This window comes from Stegodyphus dumicola, chromosome 4, assembly GCF_044657685.1.
Source record: "Stegodyphus dumicola isolate Sdum_Otavi_A_Nest chromosome 4, ASM4465768v1".
Lineage (NCBI taxonomy): Eukaryota > Metazoa > Arthropoda > Arachnida > Araneae > Eresidae > Stegodyphus > Stegodyphus dumicola.
Genome location: NC_140771.1, coordinates 177,616,521 through 177,633,299, shown reverse-complemented (window position 1 = coordinate 177,633,299; position 16,779 = coordinate 177,616,521). Strand labels below are relative to the sequence as shown.

At 32.6% G+C, this 16,779-nt stretch overlaps 1 protein-coding gene across 2 annotated transcripts in view; it reads left to right on the top strand.

Annotated features, from left to right (window-relative positions):
* LOC118195655 (neprilysin-2-like) overlaps positions 1–16,779 on the top strand; it is a 104,927-nt gene that overhangs the window by 30,254 nt on the left and 57,894 nt on the right. For both annotated transcript variants that reach the window (XM_085814285.1, XM_035366982.2), the window contains 3 exons: positions 112–335; positions 5,570–5,773; positions 10,666–10,752. In XM_085814285.1, coding sequence (XP_085670411.1) covers positions 112–335; positions 5,570–5,773; positions 10,666–10,752 — 515 coding nt within the window. The remainder of the gene's footprint in view (positions 1–111; positions 336–5,569; positions 5,774–10,665; positions 10,753–16,779) is intronic.

The following is a 16,779-nucleotide window of genomic DNA, read 5'->3' as shown; positions in this document are numbered from 1 at the left end:
CAGTACGGTTTTATATTTCTATTTTAGTTTACATTAGAAACGAGTGTTGTTATTTGTATTTATGGTAGATAGTCTTTGTCTTTATGTTCACTTAAAATTTTATGTCGTTAGATAAAATCGAAACGGAACAACACCGTCCTCTGGTAAAGGTTCTGAGAAAAATTGTGCAGTGGCCAATAGTGGAAGGCGATTACTGGAGTAATCACACACTAAACTCACAATCTAGTTGGACTCGCATTCTGTTTAAACTTCGCAACCTGGGATACAACCACAACATTCTCTTTACTGTGTCTGTCATAAAGGACCCTACGAACATTTCATTGAACATCATAAAGGTCAGTATACAAATCTTAACGAAATGATGTTTGGTATACCTAAACGCGCGATTTTTTTCAAATAAGGATTTTTGCAGGAGAAGGCAATTAAAGGACGATTATTGTTAATGCAATAATAATTTTCTGTCGACGGTTCTAAAATCAGGTTTCTGTAAATACTTAATGAGCTTGCACTGAAACAAAAATACAAGGAATTTTCAAGATTATTTGAACATAATATCTTACGAAAGAAGGTTATAGGGTTACATTTAATCTGCTACTTTAATCCTATAACCGTAACAGACGGGATCGAGTTATCGCTGTGTCTGAGGTAAACGACAAAGTTTTAATAAGTTTGTAGCAGTATTTTTATTTAAATAGAACTTGGAACATAAAGGCACGCTTTTATGTTCAGTTTAATTTTATTTAACAATTTAAATTAACATTGAACAGCAGCTAAAAAACTACGCAATTAAATGCGAAACTGAAATGTGGCTCAATAAATTTACTGATTCGCCAGAACTAAAGTATCGGTGACGAAAGACTGCAACACCGAATAGGTATAACTGTTAGAGCTAGCACGAGGTAAACAAATAGCACACAAATGTACACTGCGGGGAAAAAAAAAAAAAAAAAAAAAAAAACTGAAATGTTTCAGATTTTAAATTACGTCCAAAGGGGCGTTTTTTAACATTTTGTGTGTTACCTTTCTTTATTAAATATCATGTTCCTCGCACTTAAACCATAAGATCCAGTGCAACAGCAATATCGCAAAATAGTTTTAAAACGAGCATATCTTTAGAATTTCCGATACAGAGACTCACGCGCTGGAGATAAAAATGTTTTTTCTGCACAACGTTGCCATTGCTCGCTTTGAAATCCTTGAGTTTGTTAATCAAAAATTCGTCAAAGTTTTAAAAAATAGGAAATCGATCATAAAACAAATTTCAAATTTCAAATTTGGTCTTCCGCATGCTCATATTCGTTGGAGGATTACGTTATTCAAAATTCGATACTCTATGTACCGTTGTTTTATGACAATGTGAGAAATATACATACATTTACGCAGATTTTCATTATTTAATTTCTTCAAATATAATGCAGGACTCTAACATTTTATGGCAACAGTTTGAAAAGTGAACCGACATTTATCCGTCCGAAGCAAAATCCCAAAACGAAAGTAATAGTCCTTCGGGACTCAAGTCCCTTTGGACTAAAAAAAAAAAAAAAAAAAAAAAAAAAAAAAAAGGACAGTTCTATATCTCCCGTTCTCGTGGGCCGATTGCTAAATTCAAATTGCGTTTTTGATGTCTCAAGAGCGCGACTTAAGATGTGTATTAGATTTATATATAGCTTTGTTCTAACATAGGTGTTTTGACACAAAATCGGACCTTTTCTGAAATAACATACCATTTTTTTTCCTAATTTCGATTCTAAGGCTCAAATTATGCCTAGATATTAAATTTTGTAAAATTTGGTGCGAAATTTACGGAGAAATTCAAAACATTTTCTTGGCGCAATTTTTTCAGTTTACGCATAGAATAATTCACTTGGCAAACTTCTTATCATATGGGAAATAATTTCCTTTCCATTATGCCGTAGGGGAACAAAAGGCACCTCGTTCCTACCTTTTCCACTGTGCATGAGTCACATCGTTCCCACATTTCAAATAATTTTTAGCGAAGTGCCTAAATCACATTTGACATTTTATCGCTTTCAACAGATATGCCAAATTTCAAAACACGCCAATTTATAAATTCGCGTATATCTTCGGAAATTTTAAATAAAAAACCGCTTTTTTTTTTTTTTTTTTTTTTTTTTTTTTTTTTTCCAGGTATGCTTAGAAATACATCTACTTTAAGATGATGGTAAAAATTTCATAGATTGTAATTCCAAAAGTTTTTGAAAAAATTATAAAAATTATTTAAAAATACAAATTTTAAAAATAAATTTTAAAAATGGGCGAACTTTATTTGGAATGAACCTGAATTTCGAAATGTGAAAGGAAGAATCAAATAAGTTTAATAAAAAAAAAGAGAAATTAATAAATATATACCAAATTCAATTAACACTGAAGAACTAAAATTTTGAGAGCTAATTTTTCAAAAACTACTCGTGCCTTCTATACAATAATAATAATCTTGTAATTAGTTTGGCCTCATTAGAGTCATAGAATCGAAATATGGAAAAAAATTGGCATTTCATATCAGAAAAAATCCGATTTTGTGTCAAAATACCTATATTAGAACAATGCTATCTATAAATCTAATACATATCCTAAGTCGCGCTTTCGAGACATGAAAAACGCTAGTCAATCGTCCCAGTAGAACGGGAGATATCGAACTGTCCCATTTTTTTTTCTACCAGTATACGTAAACACATTCTCTCTTTAAATATCCAAAAACCTCAACTTAAATGCTCACAACTAATTTGCAGGAATACAGAAAGGGGAAGTTATAGTAAAGCTCGAAATAATAATAACTGGTTAATTAAAAAAATAACCTTATAAAGTTTCATGTAGTGAAACATCAACTTTATTTCTTATCCATCAGATCTACAGGTATTTATCTGCTTACAAGATCATGGCAAATAATCAGAGTTAATTTAAGCAATCCGTTAGTGAGATAATTAAACTTTGATCATCAATAGTTACTCTCGTTGCGGTGGCTCTCAACACTAAGTATTTTGTTTTCAAGAGTGGAATAATAAATAAATATATGTTTATCAGATACGTGATAAGAATTTTGTGCTGTAAAAAATTAGAAGGCGACGTTCTGATTTCCAAATTGCGAATTGTTGATGACTTAAAAATAGACATATGAATCAAATTTTACAGCAGGTGCGTCTGAAAAATTACTTATTTGCAGATTCAATGATCTTGCAGTTTTGCTTCATTTTAGCAAAAATGAATATGACTGGCTCTTCGAAGGATCTAGATAATTGTCTCTATTATGGCAGCAGACCATGCATAAACAATTAAGATTTATGAACTTGAAGAAGAAACTTAATATTATGAGAGATTGCAGCTTTAATTTGCTGTCACCGATAGAAGACGTCGAAGAAAATGTTGCTCTCAACGATGATTTTTTTTTTCTTTCTGAAAGTTGCCGGTAGATATGCCGTTTTTAGTCTAAAGAATTCTTTGTTGATGAACTGGATGTGTCTAGGTAGAATCTGTACACCTTGATGGTCATACCATTTGGCTTTACAGAGTCCTATAGTATCGATATTTGCGAATCAAGAGTCTACAACAGAAGAGACCATGACTCAACGTGTGTAAAAAAGCGTCTCAGGAAAACAACTCTACATTTTATTTCATCGTTTTTCTGTACGACGAAGCGACGATTACTAAATTTGGGCAGGGGGTACTGAATGTCGATTACATTATCGGACAGGACAGAGGGATCGACCGAGTTCACGCAGACATACATGAATCTGTTGGGTTGCAGCCTTCCATTTACAAATTGTGCGCATGGCTGTATAAGTGAGTGTTAGGTTAAGAATGGAATGGGCATGTACCGAAAAAAAGATTAGGCCTTTGAGCCTATACCACTAAAACTGCAAAGATAATATTTTTAAGATATACATCTATTGCTTTTAAATAATTGAGTTTGTTAATTAAAAACAGGCAGATTAAATGAGAAAGATAAATATGTTATGATTTTTCGAATGGCAACAGATTCGAATGAAAATTGAAACAACACAAAATTTTGATTCTAGACTAGTGGTCTTTTAGGGCTAGAAATGCTATATACACGTTAGTAAATAACAAAAGAATATTATCGAGCAGTATTTAAGATGAAATATGAAACTTATTTACTTTATTTACAATTAAATTGTATGTTATTCAAGTACCCAATAAAATACAGTTTTCATTAAAAAAATAAATAAAAAGGCAAATATTTGATTTTGTTGATATAAATTTCGAAAATCTAGTTTTTACTCATGGCCAATTACACCTAATAAAATATAACCTATCAGTCGGAAGTATTAAGATAAAAATTGCCGATAGATGGAGTATGAGGATATAATTAACATGTTAAAATTTGAAGGTATTGGAGCTGGAGAGTTCAAGAAAACGATTAATAATTTTCGCTCAGCCTCATACACAGAAAATGGCCTCACACACCTCTAAAATAAAAATGCTGATTTTACATTTTGGCACTCGAAATAAATATTTCAGAGAACTGTAGACATTACCCGTCACCAAAAAACCGAAGAGCTATCTGCATTTTTAACTTTGATGACAGAGCATCTCGAAAGAATGTATATATATATATATATACATATATATATATATTTTCTGAATAAGTGGAATGACCATTTCCAATAAAGTTTCAAAATATCCTTCACCCCATTCTAATGAAGGTTTTGTAATTACCCTCGCCCGGAAGTTCATTTAAAAGTTGATTTAACGCTCCTAATTCATCACGGAGAGCTACCCAATCACGTACCCATCTCTTCTCTTCTTTTTTTCGAGAACCGAAATTAATTCGTTGGAAACAGGGTCGCAAACTTCAAGCACTGCAACTGCCACGTCGGTATCCATTTTGTAAATAAACGGAGGCAAATTGTCAATCCGCTCTGATTGGCATAAACAATTTATCAGATTACAGGTTCGTTCTAGGGATAAATAGTCTCTTCTCACTCAGGTCGTGTCGCTGTAGCAAGGGAAGAGATAAATAGAAGCCGTAGCAAGAGCAGGGATCTCTTCTAAGCAAAGAGGCTCACTGCAGGTCACTCGGAGAAAGGTAAACTCCCCTTCTATGAATCACAGAAAAGGCGATTTTCTTTCATGGTGCCGCTGTAACATTAAAGTACTGGCACTTATTGCAGCTCCAACGAAACAGTGGTTAGTGACTAGTTTTGGGGCAAATAGAGCCCGGATTCTTCAGTACTTAGCCGAAGTACTGAAGAATCCAGGTTCGAACTGGAGAAGGCATGCATGTTTGTAAATGCATAGTCTTTATGTGATATGAAAGCACTTTAAATATATGACGAGCCAAAAGTCCTATCGTGTTGTTTGGTAGTAAGGGAGATTGGTGGAAGAACCTCGGACCCCCCCTCCGGCCTGCTTTTCCTCAAAATTGGGATGGAAGTCGAACCTTCTTGAGTCTCTGGCAACCATTCTTCTATGAAATATAGACTCAACAACAAACAAAGGAACAAACCAAAACTTGTTTAAGAACTGGTTGACAAAACTTACTTTATCTTTTCTAATTCCAATACAATTGCTAATTTTTGTTCTTTTCTAGCTTGACAAGCCATCATTTGGAATAGATCGTCAATCTCTACTAAATGGAATTAATGATAACTCCACAGCTTCTTATTTAGAACTGATGATGAAAGCTGCTCACTTGTTGGATTTAAATAATGGTTCCTCTATACAGTTTACTGTAAAACAAAACATAAAAAAAGAAATGGAAGATGCGCTGAATTTTGAAATCATGCTCGCGAATGTAAGTACAGAAGATTTCCTATTTTTTCTTTTCATCTATAAATTTTACGCAACACTTATCTGTCTTCGCTACTTTTTACTTCCTTGTACGAAGTAAAAAGGAAGTATTGTAATCGTGAAAAGTTTCAGGCAGCATATTTCAACGAAAATATCCATTTTGACCGCTATCGAATGCAATTTAACGATGTTCTTGCGTGATATCTGTACGTAAGGACAGAATAAAATACTCTTTTCCTTCAAAAAAATTATAAAACTGCTTTAAAATTAATTCTGAAGAGAATTTATCGTGGCGTCTGTACGAACGTATGTACGTACGTACGTACGTGCGTACGTACGTATCTCGCATAACTCAAAAACGAGTAGCCTCAGAACGTTGAAATTTTGTATATAGGATTGCTATAACATGTAGATGTGCACCTCGTATTTTGGTTGCAATCGGCCGCACCAAACATATATAAATATATTTATATATATATGCACTCTGTTACCCGGCACAGTGATCTCAGTTTCTTTACTCTTATATGTTGGTAAATTGAATATTTTTTACTTTAAAAATGATTGAATTATGTTGTTTTTATCTTCCGGTTAAGGATTTTATGCCTTTAGTAAATCTGTGTGCAATATTTTTAGAATTATCAGCAATTTTAAAGTTGTTTAATTGCCGCTAAGCCTAATAATGTTTTTGATGGCGGCCATTGCTTGTTTACATTTGAAACAGGAGACTAGTGGATTTGTTGCCAATCTAGAGAAACTTAGCTTCGCTACAACAAAGATAACGCCTTCATTTATTTTTTAAATCATGCTTAATCCTTTCTGGAATTTTTTCGAGGAAATAAACGTTTAAGATTTACTTCGTAATTTTTAATATAGATATTTTGAGTTTTTATGTATTTTTGACTTCTCGCGAAGTGAGAACTGAATTAATTAAATGAGAAATACTCAATCGTCTGTGAAAAACTGTTTCTTTTTTGTTTTGTTTTCTTAATTTCTTTTATGCATCATTCTAGCTTTATTATAGTATTTAAATAGAACATGTGGCAGCGATTAGATAATTCTATTCTTTAAATGATATAAATTTTGTGGAACGAAATATATAAGTTAGCTGTTATATAATTATTGGATTATATAACAGTTAACTTAGTTTCCGTTATAAAATTATTATATAAGTTAACTGTTATATAATTATTAATACTGTTAAGTGAATCTAGCGCCAGAGTGTCGCTATGGTAAACAACTACTAGAGTGAATTTTAAAGAATGCATTTATTCTATTGTGGTGTATGCGCTGTTGGAGAAGTAGATTTAATTCAATCCAATAAGTTTAAATGAAATGCAAGAAAAAATGCGTATAAGTTAATATTCCAATTTAATATTCCAGTACAAGGAAGTCATGTGGTGTATGCATCAGATTTTTTTATAATAATTTGCTGCAAGAGAATTTAATTTTATTCATTGTTGTTCTATAATGGTGTAAAATTCCTAATATTCATTCACAAAAGTGTGAGTTCTAAGGGCATCTAACTACGATAACAATCGATTAATTAGTGACAAGGAGTAAAACAAAGCTTTGTTCTAATACATTAGGCATTCTATAATAACATTTATTTTGAAGCAATTTTGTGGCATATAGAAACCAAGTTATTGATAAGGAAAATATTAATTGATTACATTAATATGCGGTGAAACAAACTTTTAAACGTTGGTAGTGTTACCTCGAGTATTTTATTCGAACTTTTGAAAATTTTTAAAAAAATATTCGCATAACTTTCCCTTCCTGTATAGTGCATAGTTTTTTTCCCTCTGATGACTAGTTTATTCGTAAATTGTATTTCCTTGATTATTTAAATTTTTATTCAGAGTATTGAGTTTGCATTTGTATTTAATCTATTTTATTATTTTTTGCATTTATTATTCAAAAAGTATTTGGTGCAGATTCTTCGTTAAGTTATCTTCGTTAAGCTTCTCACATTTAAGAATGTTTCCAAACATTCTTAAATTCCTTACTTCTATCACTTCTTCCAACCCACTTTAGCCCTATCTACTGCTGATTTATTCCATCTTTCGAAAACTAGATTTTTTTTTACCCTCTTCTCCTTCATTCCTCCAATGTCCCTCTTGGGAAGTAAAGTTAAGTCTTAATTCATGCGAGGTTTGCTTCTGAGGCTTTATGAGGTAGTTCCATCTACCGTCAAATATTGGCAATCCATCAGATGTATTGCTAATATTATATATTCTTATTAGAATGTAGGTTTCTTTTAAAGAAATAACATTGTGATAGTTACCTATAGTTTATTATGATTATTTTTCATTTGTTATGTCCTTATTGCAACCGCGTTTCTTGGAAATTAAATTATTCGCATAATTTTCTCTGTCGATTTTCGGGCGACAAAATTAGTTTACAATAAAAAAATACGCAAATTAATACTTTAATTTTCCTCCATATACTAGGAACTTTATATAGCGTACGATATTATTCTATATTAATTTAAGCACGATTTTAATGGACTCTTCTGGTATAGTGATGTGTGGTTAAAGCTTCCGCTTTGAAACATTTCTCAGATGCTCTGTTGGGTTAATATATGGCAACTGTGACGGCCATTCTAAGATATCTTAATATCGTGATTTCACTGATTGAAACGATTGATTTATTGCTTAATCATTTGAAATGTAGCGAGCTCGACGTTTCACAGTCGAATAATTTCCAAATTAATGATTCTGACACCGTTATGTGAAGATACACATCATTATATTTCTTTCCTCATCCATACCGCACAATAAGCACCACGTTCTTTGGGATATATTTGATTCTATTCTTCGTTTTAAGCATGGCACGTAAATGCAGCAAACACATAAAATTTATGTAAACAACTTATTTCTATGTGACAAGGAACAAATTAAAAGTTTGCTTGAAAGTTTAACTTACCAGAAAGAAGAAAATTTAACTAACATCCCTCTTTAACCATCGGTTACCTATTGGTCATTCTAACTCTAACTTTCAATTTGAGTCATTGAAATTTGAGTCAGACTTTACTTCAGTAAAATCATAATAGCTTACGATAATAGGAAACTTATCATAAAACGCACGAAATATATTGCAGATTATTATATATATTTACATATCTGAGTAATATTGGGCAATTTGGACTAGAATGTATACCAACATTTGCGTTTATATGTGACAACATCTACTTAAGAATTTCCCAGCTTGCTTAAATATGAGATTTAAAATCGCTGATTAACATTAAGTTCTGCATATTTTTTTGGAATAAATACACTTCATTTATTAATTTTATTTAACACTTAATTTTATATTTATATATAAGTTAGTCCGAGAAATGTATGGCGTCTTCAATTAAACTGAATTTATTCACTGAAGAATCGCTTTCCAAACTAAGAGATACACACAAGAAAGAGAGAGAGAGAAATTAATGTTTTTAGTAGAGACTGTTTAACAGTTGATTCACTTTGTTGTTACTTTTGAAACTACCAAAAAATATTGGATGTGCCCGTATAAATTTTTCCAACATTTCATTTGTTTAACTGCTTTTCATATACTGTGAACAGTTAAAGAAGTTTTCTGAAGAGTATTAATAGAGAAAAATCTTAAAACAAGACAGCAGGGAATAATAGAAGTTGTAAGAATTTCGAACTGAATCTTAAACAGGAACTTAATGCTTTTTTACCAATGATTTAAAAAATAAAACAGTAATGGCATTTAAGAATTATATGCTTAGGCATTTAAGAATTATATGCTTAGTAATCAGGCGTGTAATTAGACAAACTAATGAAATCGTAACTAAGTAACTAAAAATCTTATATTTTTGCAGAAAATTAATATTTATTTATTTATTTTTTGCTGAATCATTTTTTAGAATAATCTAATGAAATAAAAGCATTTCTTTCCTTATCCATACCTCACAATGAGCACCACTTTCTTTGGGATATATTTGATTCTATTCTTCGTTTTACGCATGGCACGTAAATGCAGCAAACACATAAAATTTATGTAAACAACTTATTTCTATGTGACAAGGAACAAATTAAAAGTTTGCTTGAAAGTAACTTACCAGAAAGAAGATTATATTAGTATATGCTAATAAGTATAAGTCGAGACAACATTTCGAAAAACAAGTCATGAGGAGATTTGAAAGAGTGTCCAGAACAAGAAACGATTTTAATTAATCAGAAATTTCATTCTTTGGTATGATATTTGTAGGATTTTATTCTAATTAACCAATTATTAGAGCCTGAACCTTCAAGTTCTTCTTTCCCTAGTCCTCACCAGAATGCAAATTAGTTCTGGTTATTTAAGCCAATGGTTTGAACGTTTTAGAGTGACAGCTTCTGGCAGCCTCGTCTTGAAGTCATGTACTATTACCAGCTCTGCCAAAGTTATTTCGGTTTTAGGATCTTGATAGATGTTTAAATACGTACCATTGATTGTGTTAAGCCAGCTTTAGTCTACTTTGTGTGTAGTTTAAGATAATGCTACCTACATTAAAATGGATTCATCTTATGTTAAATACCTTCAAGTAGCTGGGATTCATCTGTAGCATAACTAATAGAGCCATGTGTTCATTTAAGCGTTAAATAAAAAGGTTATTTTAACCTTCCCAGATCTTTGTCATTTCTTTCAGACTAAAGCGATAACTCTCTCTTCATTCTATTAGTGTCTGTAGAACACACAGAGACAAGATTCTAGTCATAGAAGAACCCAAAAATTTTCTCCTTAAAATATGCGTGTGACTTGATTATCAAGTTAATACTACATCTTGTAAATGCTTAAGTAATCTGTTTACAATTAAAGTTTTGGACTCTTTTCATCCCATCATTTACTGAAATGTAGTAATTTTCTGAAGTATATCTCTTTAAACCTATTAAATGATTTTTACAGATTTCTTCCAAATATGAGTACCTGCCATACAGGCGTCAGTCGAATCAAAGGATCACAGTTCAAGATCTTAATAATAGGATGCCGCAGGTAACATATACATTAATGTGTAAAACCTTGTTTGATACTAAGAATCGAGAAAGTAATAATCTTCCTAATCATTTACAATAACTAAGCATTAAAGAACATGCATGTAATAAAAATGCCCAATTTTATTTTTGCTTTTCAAATCATAATGCTTAATTAACATTACATCAGGTATCTGATGAGGTATCATCAGGTATCTGAGGTACTTAATTGCGTTTTACATATTATTCATTTGATTGTCAAAAAAGTAACACAATATACTTTATCACTCTAAGAATACCTTTTCCCGAATAATATGCATAAACAGAGACCGGCAAAGCGAAAAAATCTTCTTTCATTTGAGGACTTACTTTTTGTCTGTTTCAGTTTATTTTCCTAGTGGATTATCAAGCTATAAACTGCGTTCTATAATTCAGCAGAGTGATCTGTATTTTATACTTTAGAAAGCCATCGTGATTATTCATGAGTAATTTAATCGTTAGTTAGTTTCGTTTTACCATGAAATACTGTTATGTCTTTCACTACTTTATGAGCTTTTTTTAAGTCAATGCAAATTAGAAAAATTAATATTACATCTCAGAGTACGAATAATAGAATATGTTATCTTCTGAATTATTTCAGAGCTTTTATACTTAAAATGTTTATATTTTTTTTTATTAGAGATACTTTTATTTACCTTATATGCAATTCGGTGTGGTGTATTTAATTATGGCAAAGCACACTAGGACTATCTGCCTAAGGGGAGAGATGCCTTCGTGGAGAACTTTCTAAGGGAAACTGGCTCGTATACACGTTACACATGGGGAAAACCACGAAAACACCCATGCAGCCAGCCCGTTCGCGGGATTCGAACCTCGGACCGAACTACCAGTGTTCAGCGACTTTATCGCTCGGCCGCTGGTGGGCCTAATTTTAAATTATGACTTCAAGGTATGAATACCCTCTGGAAAATGTTATTGGTTAGAAGCCTAATCTAGAAAGTAATGAGAAAGAGAAATGCTAGATATTCAGATGTTAATAATTAAGTCAACCCAGATTATATACTACCAAACATTCAAGATTTTGAAGAACAAACAAATAAAGAATACAGGTTTTATGCTATTATTTATAACTTTAAACTGATTAAGTAGAATAAGTATTTTAATGCTCTTCAAATTTCAAAAAAATTATTTTCTGACTATAGTCCAGCGATAGATTTTATTTCGCATTGGCATACGCAGGATCTATCACCATTTGACTCAATTAAATATTTACATCAAAATAAAATAATTGTAATAGAAGTTTCTATTCTTATGCAATTTGCATGATGTATAACGGATTTCATAGGTATTTAACCGAGCTTTAGTATATTTAAATGTACGCTTTAAAACATATAACTGTATAAGCAAATTTAACAACATTATAAACTCCAAAAAATAAGCTGCTTGTAGATAAAACTATAAATTGATATCTAAAGAATTTCAAAGGGATATCCATTTGGCTAACGAGTAAGTTCTGTTATTAAATAGGTAATGAGTAATCAAAATGCATTTTCTACCATTAAAGCATTTAAATCCCATAAGGATTATTTTGATTCAGCTTTAATTTTAATCATATAAGTTAATAGTTATTATGAAGTGTTGAATTAAACTTTGTTGTTATACTTGTTTAAACTAATACTCGTCATAATCAATAGATTCTACTACCTAGTTATCAAACAACTTCATAGTTGTTCAACAAATATTTGTTCAATGCAATGTAAATATAGACTACATTTATTAAAAATATTCTTAACATATTCAAACATTTCATTTCCTCTGAGGTACAAAGGAAATACAATACTATAATAAATGAGACACATTTTTAGTACATAGGAAAAGTATCAAGTACAAGTTGTTTTAATCTCAAAGAAATATACTAAAAACATCCCTAGTTCAAACAGCGATGCGTTATATGCTGCTGGTTGTCGATTGTCGAAGGATTCTGGAAATCCTGCTGTCCACAGCAGTTATGCTGTCCAAAGCATTTCAAAGTATCCTGTACAGTTTAGAATTTTTTTTCTCTCCTTTATCCGTTCCTTACTATGTGATATCCTGCTGGAGGAAATGCTATTTGTTATTGTCATTTGCAAAACATGTGGTAATGCAAGAGGCTGCAGCACCTGTTCGCTGTATCATCGTCTCATCGCTGTACTTTCTACATATAATGCTGATAATCTATTATCTATTTTCTTGCTTATATTTCAAAGACCTATGGCTCCACGTTGAAGAGACGCGTAACCCACCAGGTAATGGCCTGTGCAAGGCTGGGCTTTGCGCAAAAGCTGCAGCTGGGATGTTCACACGAGACAGTTTTCCTGAAACAGTCTTGCTACTATGAAGGCCTCACTTTACTTAGAAAGATAGCCTCTGGAGTGTTTGTGTTTTTTGCATTATCGCGGGCATATTGTTATGGCTCCGAAGGATATTCCCATAGCTGATATGAATTGGGATAGTGATTCGGACAATGATATTCTTGAACTGGACTTTGTTGAGAAAGATGAGTTAATACAAAATTTGTTAGACAAAGACGTTTTCGTCTAGAAAGAACTTATCAATGTGAAGAACGTTATTTCGACACCGCAGACGATAAGATAGATTTATTCGGGTGGCCAGTGAAGCATTCTTAAAGAGCGCTCAAGTGAATAGGACTTCTCACCGTATGATTTTTGAAGGACGGATTGCCGGCTTGTAATATAGAATTAGAAACCTAATTAGCAATTAGGTAAGTTCGCTAGATTTAAGGCACGTAATAATGCTTATATAAATTCTTGTAAAAATGTTTCTGTTAAACCTCTTGAAAATCCTAGTAATAATGCGACTGATTTAACTGTTGATAGCGGAAGTAGTTCATGTAATAATGCCAGAAATGGTGTTGATTTTTGTATGCTGTTTGTACTCATTCAACTTCTGCTAAAAAAAACTCAATTAAGACCAAAAAGAGAGTTAAGGATAATGTTAGCAAAGACGGATTTGTCTCTCCTAGTAAAATTACCCGCCCCATTAAAATGTTGAAATATAATTTTGATATTAGTAAGGAAAATATATTTTGTATAAGTAATACAAAGGATGAGGCTGATGTTGATGTATTAGCTAATGTTGATTGTACTAATGTTGTTAATATGACTCATCCTTGAAGTGCTCCTTCTCCAGCGACAAGCAAACCGATAATGGTAATCCTGCTAAGTATAATGAGTTTGTAAAGAAACTATTGTATGAAACTATATATTCACAGCAAGAACTACAGTTGAATTTCTTAAGATTTTTCCTATGGATAGTAATCATCATAGGCCAATGACTAGATATTTTGAAGAAAATGGAATTCAACACTATACAGTGCATTGTGCTACTTTTAAATTATGGTCGTTTTTCGAGGCCTCTCTTCAGACTGCCCATACAAAGAAATTAAGAAGAAACTTAGAAGAAGGTTTTAATGTGATTAAGGTATGTCCGGTGTACCGATTTCAAACTATAGCCCCCAAGCCTCTTTTTCAAGTTCATCTTGTTAATGAGTCTGGATCCGCGCGTATCTATGAGATTACGCAATTAATGTTTTTCGATATTTCTGTGGATGCTTATAGATTTAAAGGCAGTGTGGTCAAGTGCCACAGCTGCCAATATTTTTACCACTTTTCAGAACAGTGTAAGTTATCCCCTCGATGAGTGAAGTGCTTCTTACCTTACAAAAGTCCTGAATGTGAAGCCACGTGGATAAATCTTAGGTGCTGTAATTGCGAACAGTCACGTGCTACGGATTTTAAGATATGCCCAAAAAATCCAGCTAATGTCAAGAAAAAATTCTATAAAAGGAAAATGAGTTATCAGCTGACATTCCTCGATCATGTGGTGAGCCTCATGCTAGAAGACTGCAAAAGGTGCCCTGGAACATTTTGTCAGGGATTAGAATTAGTCAATGTAATAAAAATGCTAAAATTTGGAAAATTTAGAAAATAGTTCGAAACCGCTTTCTAAAAATCCATCCCAGCAGAAAATTTCAACGAATTGGAAATTCGCTGAGCAGAATTCTCTACACACAATTGAGCCTAAAAATAACTTCAAAAGCATCTTTTGTGCTAGTAACGATTTCGTTAAAATACTCAAATAAGTTATTATTATTTATTCGCAGTTTTCGATTACGGATATTTTCAGCATATTCGCTGAGACACTGAATGAAATTATCAATATTCAAGAGCCCATATATAAATTATTCATAGTGGTTGATATTTTTGAGGAAATCTTTAGCGGGAATTCTCCCACTAACGAAATAAATTTATCTCACTTTCTCGTCTAGGTTGTATCAAACGTTTACTAAATTTATCGTATACCCGGTTTAATTTGTTTGTGTATTTTCGGTTGCTTTGGTATTTCTAGTGAAGGTCGGTTTCAAGTATTATACTGCATTCGGTCTTTTATTTTTTGGGATATGTTTTCAGAGTTTGTGCTGCAGTCTGTATCTAGTTTCGCTTGGTTTATATTTATGTTGCGTGCCTTTATATCTTTCGCACTGCCTTTATTGTTGTTAAAATGTACTTTTTGTTCACCTTGTCACAGCTCGTTCAACTTATTTTCAGACTTTAAGTTCGTGAGAATTTCAGTGACACCTGCGTTTTAGTTACGGTATCTAAGTTCGATATCCTGTTAACACCACTGGCATCTCATAATGCTTACTCACCCTATTTTACTTTCGAGTGATATTTTCGAAGTGAACTAATTTCTCGAGGGAGGTAGGTTTCTCGAGAACCGGCTCTTCCGGTGATTCACCACTCGCACTGAAGGAAAGATAGTCTCTGAACGTTCAGCTGAACATACTAACAAACATACAGCGCCATAATTACAGGATAGTGAATATTTCAACAAAGTACGATGGCGTCCTCATACATTTTTATATTTATTATTATTACATTGCTTTATCACCATCAGTATCATTATTTTACTCATACTGTCCATGCTGCTGTCACTCGTAGTGTTAAGTAATGCTTTTAATATTACCAGTGATCTATAAAATACTGAATAAACATTGCCCCCAAAAATTTTCCTTCTGTTTTCTCTTGTTTACTGTTTGCTCTTGGTACATCTCGTTTTTATTACCTTGCAAGGTATTTTCTCTCTCCTTTCCCTATGGCTTCGTGGTGTAATTGAAAGCATACTTGTCGGCGGTCGAGAGATCCAGGGTTCGAGTCCGAGGGTTCAAGGACATTGCACATTTTTCGCGTCTCCTGCTTCAAAAAATTCCTAATGATTCTACAAACTTGTCAGTAGTTTTTACTTAATATTTTGCTATTTAACCTTCTACCCACACAAGGCAATGTAATGGTGTGGTGTATGGTGTATTTAATTATGGCAAAGCACACTCGGGCTATCTGCCTAAGGAGAGGGATGCCTTCGTGGAGGATTTTCTAAGCAAGGCAATGTAAATAAACAATCTCTGCCTGCACTGGCTAATGTCTTGCCTGCATTGTCCTTATGATAGCTACCACAGATTTTATAACTGATAATCAAGAAGATGTTAACCCTTTCTAAGAATGATTTAAGGTTTAAAATGAATTATGTGATAATCAATAATGGTGATAAATATTCCAGTTTCAAAGTTTTCTGAAGACGCTTAATTGATGTACTAGAAATAGAAAATTATGATGAATGTGTCCCATGACATTTAATATTCTTGCAGTGATAATGAATTGCACAAATTCGCGATGAGGATTCAGTTACAGGATATCTTTTCGAAAACGTGTCTCATCACGATTTTGTACCATCTAGTCCATAATTTGTGTGCTCTCCGAAATGCAGCTTTTAGATATTTCTCTAAAAGGATTCCAGGCTCTAACTAAAATTAGTAATACGATTGTTTGGATACGTGGATGCACACGTGATTGCTTTCTGTTTGTGCTTCATTCCTAGTATGTCAATTCATATTTATATCTTCCAGGCTTTCTCTCTCAATTCAAATAATAGTTGCTTGAATCGCATTTATTTTCTTCAGGACTATAAAGCAGTGATAGATTACTCTACAGCT